Raw genomic sequence first — 17046 nt, 5'->3', positions numbered from 1 at the left:
CGAAATGGAGATATCTCCAACAGATTGATAGTTGTATCAATCAAAAAATATATACGAAGAGGTAATGTAGTATGATCATATGTGGTGTGGATATGAAATCCAAGATAAACGGATAAGTATAAGGCGTCATGTCTTAAATTGAGAACACTATAAATAGGAATGTATGATACTCATTTGAAGGTTAGATTCTGGTTACGAAAAAAAAAAAACTTTGTATGTTGAAGGTATGAAGTTAATAATACTTGGTGAAGTATTGATTGAGAGTTCACATAGATCGTTACCAATGAGGCATGATGATTATGCATTCTAAGATGATATCTTAGGGTCCTTTAAACGTAACAATAATCTCAACACCTTTTTGCACTCGAATTTGTTTTAATCTCTATGATTTGAAATATGTTCGATCATAGTACGTCGTTAAGTTTGATTATTCTGAAAAAATGCACACTAATCCAAATAGGATTGGGTCAAGATCCAGTTTTTCAATTTCATGTTTTGTAATTAAACTTTCAGTTTTGCGTTAGAGTTTCGCGTTGAAGGTATAGTAGCTAGGGTCTATGTCAATGTGAAATTAGGAAAGTAGTGGCAAATTTTTGAAGGAGATGGGAAGAGCAAGTAGTTGAAAATAGAAAGGAATGCACGCTGACCCATGTCGAGGACCAAGGTTGCAAAATTCGCTATTCGGGGATTAATCGGTCGGGACTTTGAAAGGATTAATCAGAAATTCGGGAATTAATCGGGGATTAATCGGATTGTACTATTTACATTAAAATATTAAATTTCAAAAACTATATGTGAAAATATATAATAAAACCATAAATATAAACATAAAGTTTAACATAATTGTCTAAAAGTATTCATTTTGTTCAAAATCTTTAAAATTCTAGTTCAACTTCATGTTAAAATGTTGACCAATTTTGACCTTGACCGACTTGGATTATCAAATTTGATTTTGACCCATCAATCGACGTTGACCAATTAATTAAACGAATTTTTAAAAATCGAAACGAACTGCCTTTAAAAATGATTAATCGGGATTAAACTGGGAGTAAACGGGTTTTTTGAAACATGGTCGAGGACCATACCACAAGGCCAACCTCACGTGAACCCAACCCATGGGACCCCTCCCTCTTCAATTAACATGTTTTATTTTAATAATTTAGTATCTATTATCTATATCTTTTTTTGGGTAAAGGGATATTCCGAAGAAAATTTTATTATCTATATCTACTAGTCAAAGACCCGCGAATTCGCAAGTTTTATTTAAAAAAATCATTAAAAAATAACCACGATAAAAAAAAAACTGTTTGCAGATTCAAATGTTGCGTATGAAATAACGTTAAAGGATGTTGACATAAAAACAAAAAGTTGTTGAGTTTACGTATAAGTAACGATAATATAAATAAATATTCTGAAGAAAAATTTATGGATTTCCATTGGTGATTAAAGGAACTTAATCGCTTTTGGTAGTTGTGAAATGTAAGCAATGTCAAAGATCTTTGTCTTATCTTTAGTATACCATCATCTTGTTCAAGATATGAATACGTAATTCATCTGCCTGTAAAAGAAAAAAGAAAAAGCTAAATTGGATTGTATATGTTATTTATACATCTATTGGTAGTTATAAATAATCAGAAAGTTCAAATGATATCTGATCATAATAGTTTTTGAGAACATATAATCTATAATAGTTTTTGAGAACATATAATTTTCTTAAGTTTTCTGACATTTGATTTGAGAAATTATTCATAGCAAAAAAGTCTCATTTATAAACAAATGATTCGTCTGAAAAAGAATTACTTAAAGTATCCCGCAAGTTTGTGATGTCAGTTGTAATGTTCATTACTTGAAGTCTCCTTATTTTTATTCTTTTTAATACTTAACCCAATTATATTTTAACACATCATTACAATACTCTCAGCCCACATCAAAAACTCACACCACCACTACACACAAAAAACCCACACATCATAATCATCAAAAAAGTACAAAAAGTAACCAACACCACCAACCCACGCCCCTACCACTAAAAGTGGTCTTAGATCAATACATTTTAAAGAAATGTCATAACTAAAATTATAAACATTTCTTACCAAAAACATATAGACGTTAAGTTATTGCCATGGAGCATTGAAGATAACTGAGACAGTGAGTTGGTTCTACTGCAAAGAACTCTATATGCATTGAGAAATCAATAGAATAATCTACATTCAGAATTGATTTTAATAAAGTGCAAGGTAAAAATTGACATGTTAGCATTAGGGGTGTTCAAGGTCTGGTTTGGTCCGATTTTGACTAAATCTCAAATCATACCGGCATCCACGATTTCAACATATATCAAACCAAATCAAACTGAGTAAACAGTTTGGTTCGGTTTGAGACGGTCCGGTTTAATCGGTTTGACGGTTTTGAGCTATTTTTCATTCTTTTATTTCCCATATATATAGATATAGTTAATAGATATAGATGCGGATGTCACAATATCTAAGATTATAAGAGAAAATTTAGTTACTTCAGAAACAGGCGGTGTTTGGATTCACGTTTTGATTCCGATTATTTAATTATTGAGTTTTCAAATCGTAAATAATTGATGTTTGGCGTTTGGATATTGAACTTGAAAAAGTGATTTTCTGCGTTTAGAAGTCAACAAAATGCAATTTTGAATAAGTAACTAGGTACTTACTGTTAGAAAAGTGATTACCAGCATACTAGCAATTTTACTGTAATGACCCTCTAATATTACGTTTACATTTATTTTGTCACTATTTAGTGATGTTAATGTTATTTCTCCAAAAAATGGCGACACACTTCCAGTTTAATTACGAACTATAACTTACCTAAAAGCTATAATAGTAATAGAAATAATGTTACGAAGTTACAGATGCTACGAGTTTTTTTATTTATTTATCATCTCTAATAATTCCTTTACATACTAATTATATTTTAATATTATAATGTCTATGTCTATTTTAGGCATTTTACCTTATAAATGATGGATAATCTAACTTATCACAAACATCAAAAAACTGATTATCTGATTATTACGATATGAAACAGCATAATCAAATCCAAAACACTATTTATCTGTAACACGTTTCACTATCGCCGATTATTTGATTATAATTATTCAAAACGCATAATCCATTTTCAACACGCAAATCCAAACACCCCACAGTGTCACAGCTAATTATATACATATCTTTTGAGTTTTTCAAAAACCATACTTGGTAACAAAAGTCCAAAAGAGTGCAACTATAGGCTTCTAACCTTCTGTAGCAAATGATTGTAGCAAAAGACAATCAATGGGCTTAGTTTCAGTCCAACTAAACATCTGTAGCAAAAGATAATTGCAATTGCAATATACAATTATTTTCTAAATTCCAAAATGTTGATCTCATTTCCCCACATCATCACATCTATCATCGGTAATTAGCAAATTTTGCTTGGCATCTTTAAATTGACATTAAACAACTGCCTTTGGGTTAGTGCTCTTGATAGTGTAAGATACCATAACAATATAAGAGTAAACTTTAAAGCAATCTTCCAAATGAGCATCTGCATACCGATCCGTACGATTTCCATGGTCCACACCAGGAATTCCACTGCCTTATGGCAACCTAAATACAAATGTAATAATTAGGGAACTTCTTACCTTCTCACTTTGTTATGGGTTATTTATTTAGTACTAACCTTCGTAGTACGTTTCCTAAATTTTTTAATATCATCCTTGTTGCCAGACTACAATAAGATGAAATTACATTAAGTTCAATATATAAGTGTGTTACATAACAATAATATAGGAAAATGTAGACAAATACTGTAGTACCTTGTAGAGGTGATGCAACAACATTGATTCTCAATCCGTCGTTTTAGATGATTCCGTCGGTTTTTAAGGTATTTAACTCTATTTTTCGATATTTACGCTAGTTACTCTGTTTGATTACCAACTTGCCTATTTTTAGGGAAGATATCAGTTTGAATGGATGGACGTACACATTAAATAGGGAATTAAGTGTAAATTGTTGTAAATTGAAAATGTAAGTTAAAATATGGTTAGTGATGTAAATGTAATTTAAATTGAAATACGGTTAGTGTAGTAAAACAGTATTTAATTGTATTTAAATTTGATTTAAAATATTTATCCCAAATTAAATTAAATTGTGCAATTCATTGTTATTTTGTTTAAAAAAAAAGATAAATACAGTAATTGATTTACTTAATTGACAATTCATTTATTCCCATAAAATAAGTCTGTGAAAAAAGAAGAGGGATAAATTAAGTAATTGATTTATTTAAAAAAATCGGAAGTTTTAAAACTAAAATTATTTCCGTATTTAAGGATTTGACTTTTTTTTTTAAAATAAAAACATGTTTCCCTAAATAATTGTCAATTTTCCTATTCTGTTGTATATTCGTGAAACAAATTTTAAATTAATAGGGGTAGTGTTGTAATCTCTTTCTCTTTTATATATAATAACAAAAGTTAAAATATATCATTTTAAAAAACCTTAACTAATTTTAGCCACCCATTAAATTAATCATAAATGATCTACACCCTTAATTTTTTCCTAATCTTACTTAGACCACCCCCTATGGTTAGTTACCCGTCCGTTACCCGCTCATTACCCGTCATTACCCGTAATAAACCATAGTCATGAGCTAGTTACCCGCTTTAGTTACCCGATTCCACCATGGATTTAACGGAAGTATGAAGGTTGGTTATAGTAATTGTGGGTCCCAATGACTTTTTATTGTTTGGACTTGATGCTTTATTGCTTGTACATTGTATATTAAGAGGACTATTTTTTTAGCCATTATAGGGATTGTTTAGTTATAGGTTATTTATAGAATATTGGTGTTGATGTGGCGCTGATGTGAAAGGTTAAGAGGATGAATAGTTTAGTTACGATAGAGAGTGGCCTTATGACCTCATAATCCTATTGAATCGGTTGATTACAAAAATATCCTTACACAAAAAAAAAAAAAAAAAAAAAAAAGTGGCGGTGACGTTCTGTGGAAATTAAGGAGTTCACAATTGGCTTACAGATGGCAGATTCACAATTCAGTTGAAACCCTACAAAATTCACCAAAACCTCCCAAATCAGAATCAATCCGATAAACATAGATTCCGGAATTAAATCAACATGAACTACTATACACATGGTATTTAATCGAACGATTTGCTTTCGTCTCCATTGCGTTCAAGGGGTCTACAATCACGATACAGTTTAAGAGGTTTTGATTCAAGGGTTCTACAATCAAAGAATCACATATATGCTTTTCAATCAATTGAAGGTAAGTTATATTTGGAGATCTTCTGTTCATACTAAGATCATCTGTAATTGTTTACTACATAGTCAAGCTGGCACTTTGTTCATTATATATGCATGAGCAATTAGGCTTTCTGGCGATAATCACTAACAAGCAAAGTTAGCGGGTTGATTTCCACGATATCAATCGTTATTTAAGCATATTTTTTGCTTATTGTTATTAGAATCAGGTTTCACGATATATTGTTAAGGTAATAGTTTAATTTTGAAGAATCCATGTTGATTATAGTACTTTGATGTATAAGCTGCTAATCTCTACTTATGTATGATTGCTATTATACTATTTGATCATGCATATTAACTATTTGATGAATTGCTTGATTGAAACTGATTGTTGTTAGGGTTTACAGAAATTGCTGCAATTAACTTTTTGATTTTGCAGCAGCGATTTTCCAGTTTAACCTCAGGGTTGGCCAATCTCATATTTCTTATATTAAAACATGTGTTTATGTATGTGTTTGCGTTCTTATCATTCTATGAATATAGGTACACCATTGCAGCCTAATACAAAGCATTGTCGGTATGCTAGCTTAATTCAACCTGCTACAATGACTCCGTCACCTTTGTTTAATATAACAAATGGTATAATGGTATAATTTAAAGTAAAAAGAAAAGGCTCAAGGCCCTGTAACACATTATGTTAATTTTCAGTCTTTATTTTTGATTCATAATCACGTAAATGGACTATTATATCGTTGAACATAATTTCAGTTCGAAGTAATCTTTTCAATTTAAAGTATTTTTTGTCAGTCTTTAAACTTTGAGCATTCAGTAGCTTACATAACCAGTCAACCATCAACAATCTCTCTATATATCATGAACTAATATGTTTTATGAAGGTAAGTACACTGAGTGCTGTTGTTGTCCTACCCTACGGATGTAGTGACTTAGTCTCATGTAATGTTTAGTCATGTTCACTATTATTTTACATTCATCTTTGAATTGAGAATATTTATTGTTTTACGTTATGTTGTCATTTGTGAATTGAAATGAAAAGGTCACAATTAATCTTCAGATGAACTTTTTAAAGTTTCAGTTCACTACTATTCTTCAGAGGAGATTGGAATGCAAAATCGTGATTATGAATTTCTGTTGCTGCTTTACAGTTCTTACTCGATCAAGTGACTATCTTCCAGGTACTTTTTAATTAAAATGATTACTAACCACGCTGCAATTTCAATCAGTATACATTTAAATGAGCATATTTCTTTTATGTTATTTCAGTAATATTTTTAACCCATTTAGCGTGTTCATATGTAAATGGTTCGTAATTGTTCCATATAATTTGTTTGATGTATGAACAAATGAAGATGGGTATATATATGTCTAAACTTCTATAAGGTTACATATATTGATAATTTAGCATCAATTAATATTTATGCAAATGCAAAAGCGTCATTATAATTCTTTTATCTCCAACTTATAGTTGCACCAATTTGATAGGACTGACATATCTATATGTCTCGCTCATTTTCTTTTGTTAAAAGATGGTTTTACAGGCCATACATGGGTTCGAGTTGATGATTTGTCTTCTTCAGATAAGCCTCTTGAATTCGCAGATGTGAGCCGTATGAAATAGTTATAAAAGAGTGAACAACCTCAAGTCCTCAACCATGCCCGAGCTGTTATCTTCGGTCTTGTGAAAGGTTCTTAGGAAGTTACTAAAATTGGGAAGGTTAGTTTTTATAAAAATTTCAAGTTTTTTTTTTTTTGGTGTTTATGTTATCATTACCCAATATACTAAATTACGTGGGGGATTTGGTCGTTTTGACCACCCCACGTTGTCTAAACGACAACACAAAAAAAAACATATTCCCCCCAAACTTCATCCAACTTTCACTAAAGTACGTGGGGGATTTGGTCGTTTTGACCACCCCACGTTGTCCAAACGACAACACAAAAAAAAACATATTCCCCCCAAACTTCATCCAACTTTCATGTTTAGTCCCTCAATCAGGGGTGTAAAACGTAAATTTACTATTTTGATTAAAAATCTTAACCAAACTTCACCCTTATTTTCAACGGGACATATCTTCCCGCTCACCTCGCGTTAAATTTTTTCGAACCCACCGTTCAACTCAGAAAAATCTTATGAACCCAACGAGACTAACTATATGCGAAACGGACACTTCTAAAAAAACGCTCAACACCTCGGACTATATTCAATAAATATACACACCTATAATACGCTCCGTTAACTATAAATACGCAACCCAAAGGCCCCGCGGCATCGCGCGGGCCTGTTTTCTAGTTATGTACTAAATGGGAATTGTAGGAGTCTTAATGTAGGATTTGATTGATAGGATAATAAGAAGGTACTTCGTATGGATAAAAGAATTTTTGGTCAGGCCAACCTACAATAAAACTTATAACGAAATTAGAACTAGAATGCTATATATTATTATTACCGTAATAAATATTTTTAATGCATTATAGATTAGTGAAATTCGTTTAGTTCAAGTATGCATTTCTACAAATATGACATTGGTTATTTTAGATTTTGGTGGTAGTGCTTTTAAGATCATTTATATTTAGCCTTTATATATATATATAACAGTGCTGAGGGACTGTTATGGGGATGATCATCTGAAAATTACTGTAAAGTTTCAACAAGTAGAAGTTTTTGAAATGCTGGATGAATCAAGTAAAAGTTAGTAGCTTATCTAATGATTAAGAAGATGTGGTTTGTACCATTCCCAATGAGCTGATATTTAGTTCAGTGGAATGAGATTTTGATATTATTGAGAATTTGGGTGCTAACCACCAGAAGATTAAAGAAAATGCGTAAGTGTTATGATCCGTCCAAATTGCAGGATGGTACTACATCTACATCATGTTCAGAAACTTCATAAGCTTTTTTAAGTACTCATGAAAATTATGCACGAGCTTAAATTTTATGGAGTGGACTTGAAGATATTGGCGGAGAGACTTGTAAGATCGTCCATTTATTGGTTACGTCAAAAGGTTATTATTAGCATGGTAAGTCATAATGAATCTTTTTCATACAAATTGTGAAATAAAGTAACTACTACCTATGAGCCCACAGATATGAAGGAACACAGAACACAAGGATAATACTAAAGGTTCTACCTCAGAGTATTTGCTCCAAGTACTTTAGTTGTTCCACCTTTTTACTTATTTAAATTTAAAATTTATACAATGGTTACTTGATATAATCATATTTATATATGTATCAGCTCAATGATTACTTAGTATAGGCTTTTACCCATATGTATCTGTTATAATAATGTATGCGATGGGATATAGTAATAATTATATAGCAATATTCTATGAATGTCGTTACTATAAACCACGCAAATAATATAATGTTTCACGTTAAGACCTTAACAACAAATACTTGTTTAGTCCCATAAAGTAACCCCGCGAATTCACGGGCATTAAGCTAGTCTCTAATTAAAATAAAATTTGTATTAAGTAATAATCATTTCATATTTTGATCCAGGGTTGTAATTAAGTTATGAAAATAAATGAATGGTCAAGATCTTTTAATTGAAAATAATATTACTTATTTTGACTTTTAATTTAATAAGGAGAGGGATTTATAAAGTTGATTAATATAATATTAATATATACTTATGCAATTAATATATAAATATTTACAAGCATTTTATTTTAAGATGTTAATTATTTATGATTAAATTTTGTTTTAGATTATATATGAACGAAAGTCTACATATAATAAGGTTTAGCATTTTCTTTTAGCTATTATTATTGATTATTGATGTTATAATAATAATAATAATAATAATAATAATAATAATAATAATAATAATAATAATAATAATAATAATAATAATAATAATAATAATAATAATAATAAATAATTATATTAATTGTACATTATATTGTAAAAAATAGAATACTTGGTGTATATAATGAAAAGTTCGTTTAGACTCACGAGTTTGTTTGAGCTCGAGATATGAAGCTCGAGCTCGGACTCGTTTACTAAACTAGCTTTAAATTTAGTTTAAGCTCGGGCTCGAGCTTGTTTAAGCTCTGCTCGAATCGAGTTTTTATCGAGTCGAGCTCGAGTAGCTTGGAAGTAACTCAACTCATTTACCACCCTAGTCTCTACCATGTAAATGTTGGACATCAGTGCATTTTAAATTTATAATATTTAACTTTTTAAATACAATTATTTGAATTTTCATATTTGTGTGTTTTTTGAAATACGTGTCGCTCTCGCTTTTAATTAACTAAAACAAGTCGATCACTTACCTTTGCAAACGGTTTCAATTCCAAGGCAAACAACCTTAGAAAATGTATACGAAGGTCTATGTTGGACCCTGGCATCCTTCAAAAATATGTTTCTAGCCCCGATCCCACTTTCCGAATAAATGAGTTGGCAAATTTTCACACCAAGTTTCGTATATTCAAAGCCACATTTTAAGTAAAACTGTAATGAAAAATAAAAGACATAAGTCAAAACAGAAAATAATGTAATATAAAAATAAGATCTATTACAAACTATTTAATTGGTTAAAAAAGAGTGAAGAGATTGGCTCACGGTTGCGAGAAATGATTTAAATCAATAACGTAAAAATTGTTTCAGTAGTAGAGATGACTCACAAATTCCGGCAGGTAATCGTCCACAATAAATGGTTCCGCCATGTACGTTAAATATTTTTTTGATAATCTATAATTACAATAGGCAAATCAAAATTTGTTAAAACCTTTTATCATATAAGAGTACGAAAAATTATAATTAAATAAATTCAAGAAAAAGTTAAAAACAAATTAAGTTAAAACCTTTTACTAAAGTGAAATAACTTTTATCGTTTTCTCTTTGCACGCATGACTCCTCGATTTTCAGATTTCATCTTCCCGCCCTTCGACCCCCTTTCTCCTGCCACCGACAATTCACTGATGTTCCGATCATCACGTGTTAACTCTTCTTTCTCCCATCATTTTCTTTAGTTGTTTTCTTTTCTTCTTCTTTCTAGGTCAATGATTTTTCTCCGACATCCCCTTCGTCATCCTCCGACGTTGCAATGCGGCGAATACTGGTGCTGTGCCACCAGTATTCTATGCTCGGTGTTGGTTTTGGTTTGTGGGCTGATGTTACGGTGGATCTCCGTCGGGTTTTTCTGTATTTTTTCTTCGTCTTTATTTTTTTGATCTGTTATAGTGTTTGCCAAAGGTTTTTTGGCCGATTATGTCCGTTAAACCCCCCCCCCCCCCCCCCCCCCCCCCCCCCAAATTAGCATCGTCTTCTCTAATAAACCACCAGAGCTTTTTCTAAATTTTCCTGGTCTCTCCTTTCTCCACCCGCCACTTGTCACTCGTTCCTTCGCTCCATCTCTAGGGTGAGCTTATAAATACAACCCCATAATCTGATTAATCCCTCACATTTCTTGCATTCTTAATCGATGGTGGACACAACATTTGACCACTGTCCCGGAATCTTCAATATTCCGGCTAGGGTTGTCCATGGTACACCATCGGAGAGCTAAATTATGTTGTTATTGCACTCACACATGTCTTTACCTTAAGACGTATAAATATGCTTGATCAAGTACCCACTCAGGTGGCCTAATATGGCGTCCGATGGTTGTTGAGTCCTTCCTAAATCATGCGACCCGCGCAAAAATACATGGTCGAGGCAACTAGATGGACTCGGAGAAAGTAATATTGTTTAGAATTTGATGTCGTAGAAAAACTTTGAACTTGAAATACCGAACCGATCCAGCCCATCATAAAATATCTCTATTGTAAATTGCTTTGCTCCCTGCAAAATCAGTTTGGGGATATTATCAGTTGAGTTGAGATGTAATTTGGAATTAATGGACAAAGTTAGTTTCAATTTTTCCAATATGTAAACCCTAGTAGTTAATTAATTAGCTAGATGTTTGATTGCCATAAGTGAATGAAACCCTTCAGAAAATGCAAAAACACCAATAGTACCTGCATCCCCACACCCTAAGTTTCATCATCATCATCATCATCATCATCATCATCATCATCATCATCATCATCATCATCATCATCATCATCATCATCATCATCATCATCATCATCATAATTCATAATTCAAATTCAATATTTTAGTTCGCACCTTCAAACAGTACAAACCTATCAATTTCATTTAATATGTTTTCATGAATATAATATACACAAGTACTTGATCTTCACATGATCAGTTGATACAAGACAACAACATCACAAGGATATATATATATATATAGGTAGTAGCAAGATACATACATATATCTAGCTAGATCCACATATATATTTTTCATATAAATTGATCTTGGAAGATAGAAACAAACACAAGTTATATATTTCATCATGAATATTATTGGTAAAACTACAGGTGGTGATAGTAATAGTAGTTCTGAAAGTAGAAGACAACAACAAGAACAAGAAGAAGATAAAGAACAACCCTATGGCAATTGGATGTTTGATGGCCACGGTTGCGAACCATCATCAAAGCTAGATGACGATTGTCAAGAATCAAGAGGAGGACAAGGTATGATGATGTTGGTGGTTGAAAGAGAGCATATGTTTGATAAAGTAGTGTCTCCAAGTGACGTAGGCAAACTCAATCGACTAGTGATTCCGAAACAACATGCTGAAAGGTGCTTCCCTCTTGATTCTTCGACTAACGATAAAGGTCTAATCATGAATTTCGAAGATAGAAATGGTAAACAATGGAGATTTAGGTATTCTTACTGGAATAGTAGCCAAAGTTATGTGATGACTAAAGGTTGGAGTCGTTTCGTTAAGGATAAAAAACTTGATGCCGGAGATATAGTCTCGTTTCAACGAGGTGCAAATGGTTCGGTGGTTAACAATCGATTGTTTATAGATTGGAGACATTGTCCTAAAGCGCCAAATCCACCATACCATTTTTCATCAAGTCTATCTTTTTTATCAGTGCCACATCATCACCAATTTTCTTATAATCACAATAGGAAAAATATCCATCCATGGAATCTACTTTTTTTGCAATCACAACCATCACCATCAAGAATTAGTAGTCACTCTAACTTGATGTTACAACCATTTTCTTACCGTTTCGGTAACATAGGTGGTGGTGCATTACCCCCACCTCCTTTATCGAACGTAGTGTTTGAATCGGTGCCTGTGGTCCATGGTAAAGTAGTTACAAAACGGTTACGATTGTTTGGGGTTAACATGGATTGTCCCATTTCTGATGAAGATGATCAAGGTAATTATGACCCTGCAAGTGAAATGGGCTCATCTCGTGCTGCTACTAATCCCGTTTCAATGGGAAAATATCATCATGATCAGCATCATCATCAACATACATCAATACCATCTTAGTATTTAGTATCCAGCTAATTGATTTAGTTCAATGTACAATTTTCCTATTACACATTTATTTACACCTTCAATATGAATTATATAACATTGATATTACTATTACCTTGGTACTGATAATTAATTACCATTTATCACTTCAAGACAATTAAACTAGCTGCTTTTACACACATAATCCTAGTAGTTTTCTGTTTTTGTTATCCTTCTTTTTTGTAACTAGTTCTACCAGCTATTGTTATCTTTAATATATTATATATATATATTGATTGATCATATGTGAACCCTTTTTTTTATGCATTTCACACAGGAGATCACCACAACACTTTTTATCTATCTTTATCTTTAAAAAGAATTGAAAATTGCTAAGAAGAAGAATGGAAGTATGCTGACTTTTTTCCATGAGAACAACACAATTTGTCAATGAAAAAGAAGTAACAAGTATTTTAAGAGCAAGTGTTGTGGTTTTTTATTTTTTTATACTTTTTTATTCTGTTTTGTTTTTATTATCTTTTCTATAGGTTTGTTACTCTTGACTCTGGTGCTGTTACCTTTAGCTCTCTTTCTGCAGGTACTTATATTCTTTAACTATATTCCTCTTCTCAATTACACACACTCAAAAACGCACAAATAAAATGGCTTTTGGTCTAGTTTACTACTTTGGAGCCATGTATGCGTTTGCATCTTGTATCTTGTTATTCTTTTTCTCTTTCCGAGAAAAAGATTTTGTTATAAAGTTTTCGTTTTTAGCCGGCCAAAAAAAATAAAAAATAAAATAAAATGGCTTTTTTATATGAATTTTGCTTGTTGCTAGACATCTTTCATGAAGACTAGTTTATCATTAAAGTTTGATAGCTGCTCTTCTATACCTGTTTTCTCCATATCATATTTGTCACAAATGCATGTATGTCCTTTGTTTTCTGTTTAGGGTGACTTTTAATTTATAAAATACTAGCTAGCCAGGTCCCCTTCTTTGTGTTTTCTTTTTCTTTTTTCAAAGTACACCTCTCCATCTCTTTATCAGACATCACATTTTCAATTTCATGTTAGATGCTCAACTATAAACGGAAACCGATAACATTTTCCCTATTCACGAGGAGAGCAAGTATTTTTATTCAGATGTACGCTGGCGGAACGTTATATATCCCATGAATGTGTCCGACCATTTATTGTGAAGTTTATTAATAAATCACTCTTATCTTATGTTCTTTTTATCATTAATTGATCATTTTGGAAGAACTCTAGCTCAGCCTATTTAATTCCATTTCTTATCTTAAGAAACTAGTTGAGTGATCATCACAAGCAAACTAAAGTTTGATCTTCGAATAATTACGAGTCTCCACTCTCTAAACTTGTTGTTGTTAGGGATTACTAGATAATGGGGTTATGCATGACTGGATCAAACTAACTCGGTTAAGTTTCGTCCTGAGTCCCATTTCATAGCAAAAGCGTCCAGTTTCATAACCATAAAATATATAAAAATACACGATTATAACATACAAAAATTAAATAGCAGCATGTATGTAATAATACACGTCTTAAAATTTTCATTATAGGTATTGTCATGAAAAAAAAAAAAAAAAAAACTGACTCCGAAAAGCCGTTCCAGATCCGAACTGGATTTGGAAAATATCGATTTTCTGGATCGGGTTTTTCCAAATCCAAACCTGGTTTTTGTGTACTGCATTTAGCATGATACTTCATTGAGTTCATTCAGAAGTCAGAACTATTGTGTACCATGGACTAGGCCGGCCTTGTAAAAGGGAAATATGGGCCTTTGCCCATGGCATCAAGAAAGATAAGGGGCATCATATTCATTGTAGGCATGTAGCCCAGTTATTTCAATTGTAACTGGCCCAAAACACTGTGGCATAAGACCAAACTTTTGTTTTAACTCTTACGTAATCATCGGCTTAGCATGATTTGTTCTCAACATATTGTAATGACAAAATTTCATTCCTCGTCCCTGAACTTTACATCGATTTTGACTCCCTGTCCTTTTTTTTTTTTTTTTGTGCATTCCTCGTCCCTAAACTATCAAAAGAGTACATCCCTCGTCCCCCCGTCTACTTTCTGTCAAAACCTGCCGTTACCCCTTATCACGTGCATGTCATGTGAGGGTACTTTAGTCTTTTAATTCTTTTTCTTTTCTTTTCTATATAATTTATCTTTTCACCCTCTGTAGCGACCCGACCAAATCATGTTTGACGGCGCCGTCTACTTAGGTCCCGTTACGTGGTCATAAGTCTTTAAAACAACGTTTGACCAAAAGTATGTCGCATTTATTTCAAAAGTAAAGATGTTTCAAGGTTTACAAAGTAGTTCGACAACTAGATACATAACAAAGTTTAAAGTACAATTGAAACATATGCGACACAATTTAAAAGTAGTCAAAAGACGCTCCACGTATGCATGTATACTCGATATCCAAGCAAAGCATCAAAAGTAATGAGCGGAAGCATGTATCACAAAACGTTCAAGGACCTGAGAAAAACATAGAATCTGTCAACGAAAACGTTGGTGAAATCATAGGTTTAAGTAAGTAAGTACAAATGAACCACAAGATTTGTAACATTGATATAATAGTAATACATTCCAAAAGTTTGTTTCACGAGCACCCAATTATCAATGCTTAACTTTCCTTCCATAGAACCCCATCACAATAGTGTTAGAACATACACTGTTTCACGAAAATATATTTCATTCGTAAACGGTAGCGAACCGTTTGAATGAGGGTTTGTCAAACCCATATGGATCCATACAACATAAGTTCTCGCTTACACCCGGCAAGTGTAACTAATGATAATCGAATTGAGGATTTTGTTCTAAACTCGTATGTAGAATGTTTGTTTTCCTGTACTTGTGTTCACTTAGTAAAAGAAATGTTTATGTTTTCTCACCCCAAATGTAAGTTCAAAAAGAGTAAAAGTGGGACTATGATCTCACCTTGAGTGCACGTATGAAAAGTACTTCACAAAGTAACGTGTGCGAAGGATAGTGCTAGTCTTGACCTAAACAAATAGGTCGTATCAATAACGGTAAACACGATAGGTCAAAGATGTTCAATTAGTCCTACGGCTCGTTACGACTCGATTATGTAGCATGTGAAATCAAATTGTCAAGTTTCATGCAAGATACAAGTATATAAACAAGTTAGGAAGGTTGCATAATCATTTGGTTAAGTTTGACAAAAAGTCAAACTTTGGTCGGTCAAAGTCAACGAAAAAGTCAACACGTTCGGGTCGGGTCCCGAGCTATTTTTCTGAGATTTTTAATCATGTATGAGCATGTTAGAACAAGTTACGTGTGAATCGGAGGTGCGTAGCATAGCAAACATTATTCGAAAATTGACAAAGTTGGACAGACCACTTTGGCGCGCCGCGCGGGTATATGGCGCGCCGTGCCATTACCTGTACAGAGAAATCTGGCAGTTTTTAAGTTTTATGCACGAACCTAACTTCAAACAATCACCATTTATGACCCGCAAACAACCAAAACATGTATCTTATATCATCGGAAAGGTATTTTGACAAGGAAAACAACTAAACACATTTCAACAATCACATTTACTTTTACAACAACCAAAATCACATTCAAGGCTCCTCATTAAATGCATTCAAGTTCATAAATGAAATTTGATGATTCGGCAACCAATTTACATGAATGATATGCCGTTTCGAAGGTGATCAAGCATACAATACAACCTAACACTTACAAATAACATTTCATGTCATTCAAAGCATTAAATGTTCACATTAAATTCTATCAAACCCTAACCAACAACATCAAAATCACTAATCATGTTTATGAAGTTTTCTAAAACAACCTACACATCAAATTGAAGCTAGTGATACTAGGAACACATTTAATACATGCATTTATCACTTTTAACAACATTCAAACAACCAAATCACCAAATCAAACACACCAAAGTTCATATTCAAACTAGTTACTTCAAATACGAAATCGAACATATAAATCATATATTCATGTTAGACTTGAGCCATAGACACTAATTAACAACTTTATAAGTTAAAAACGTCAAGAACACAAAATCTAGTGATTTTAGAAAGTTACCCAAACTTGATGAAATCGGTATGGAATCGAAGAGGAAGATGAGAGGATTCCGAATATGCAATTTGTTTAGATGGATGCTTGCTCGATTTGATTTGGATGATGAATCCTTGAAGTGGTGTTTAAGAGATTTGGTGAAAGTGTTAGAGAAAAAGGAAAAAGAAAAAAGAATTAATGAATGGATGAGAGTGAAGGGTTGACTAGTTGACCTAGTCACCTCTTTACTCTCTTGGCAACAATGGTCCCTCTACTTCGGTTGCGGGTGCGTGAATTACCTAAACGAGATATTTTAAAACGCGTATTAACGAGGGATGTCATAATCATATAACGGACTTTAAAT

General features: G+C 32.6%; 1 protein-coding gene and 1 long non-coding RNA gene across 2 annotated transcripts; both read left to right on the top strand.

The window, feature by feature from the left end:
* Nucleotides 1–5031: 5031 nt before the first annotated feature.
* LOC139857758 (uncharacterized) lies at nt 5032–8621 on the top strand. The gene is made up of 3 exons (XR_011762675.1): nt 5032–6466; nt 6818–7005; nt 7888–8621. It is a non-coding gene; the product is annotated as an uncharacterized lncRNA (long non-coding RNA).
* A 3018-nt stretch (nt 8622–11639) lies between these two features.
* On the top strand, nt 11640–12638 carry LOC139860430 (B3 domain-containing transcription factor NGA1-like). The gene has a single exon (XM_071849190.1). The coding sequence runs from the start codon at nt 11640–11642 to the stop codon at nt 12636–12638; it is 999 nt and encodes a 332-aa protein (XP_071705291.1).
* The last annotated feature ends 4408 nt before the right edge of the window (nt 12639–17046 follow it).

This window comes from Rutidosis leptorrhynchoides, chromosome 7, assembly GCF_046630445.1.
Source record: "Rutidosis leptorrhynchoides isolate AG116_Rl617_1_P2 chromosome 7, CSIRO_AGI_Rlap_v1, whole genome shotgun sequence".
In the NCBI taxonomy this organism is placed as follows: Eukaryota; Viridiplantae; Streptophyta; class Magnoliopsida; order Asterales; family Asteraceae; genus Rutidosis; species Rutidosis leptorrhynchoides.
The sequence above is the reverse complement of the archived record's forward strand: the minus strand, read 5'-3'. Positions and strand labels throughout refer to the sequence as shown.

Excerpts from the sequence above, each read along its gene's own strand:
- LOC139860430 (XM_071849190.1), top strand. The coding sequence starts at position 11,640 with ATGAATATTATTGGTAAAACTACAGGTGGTGATAGTAATAGTAGTTCT.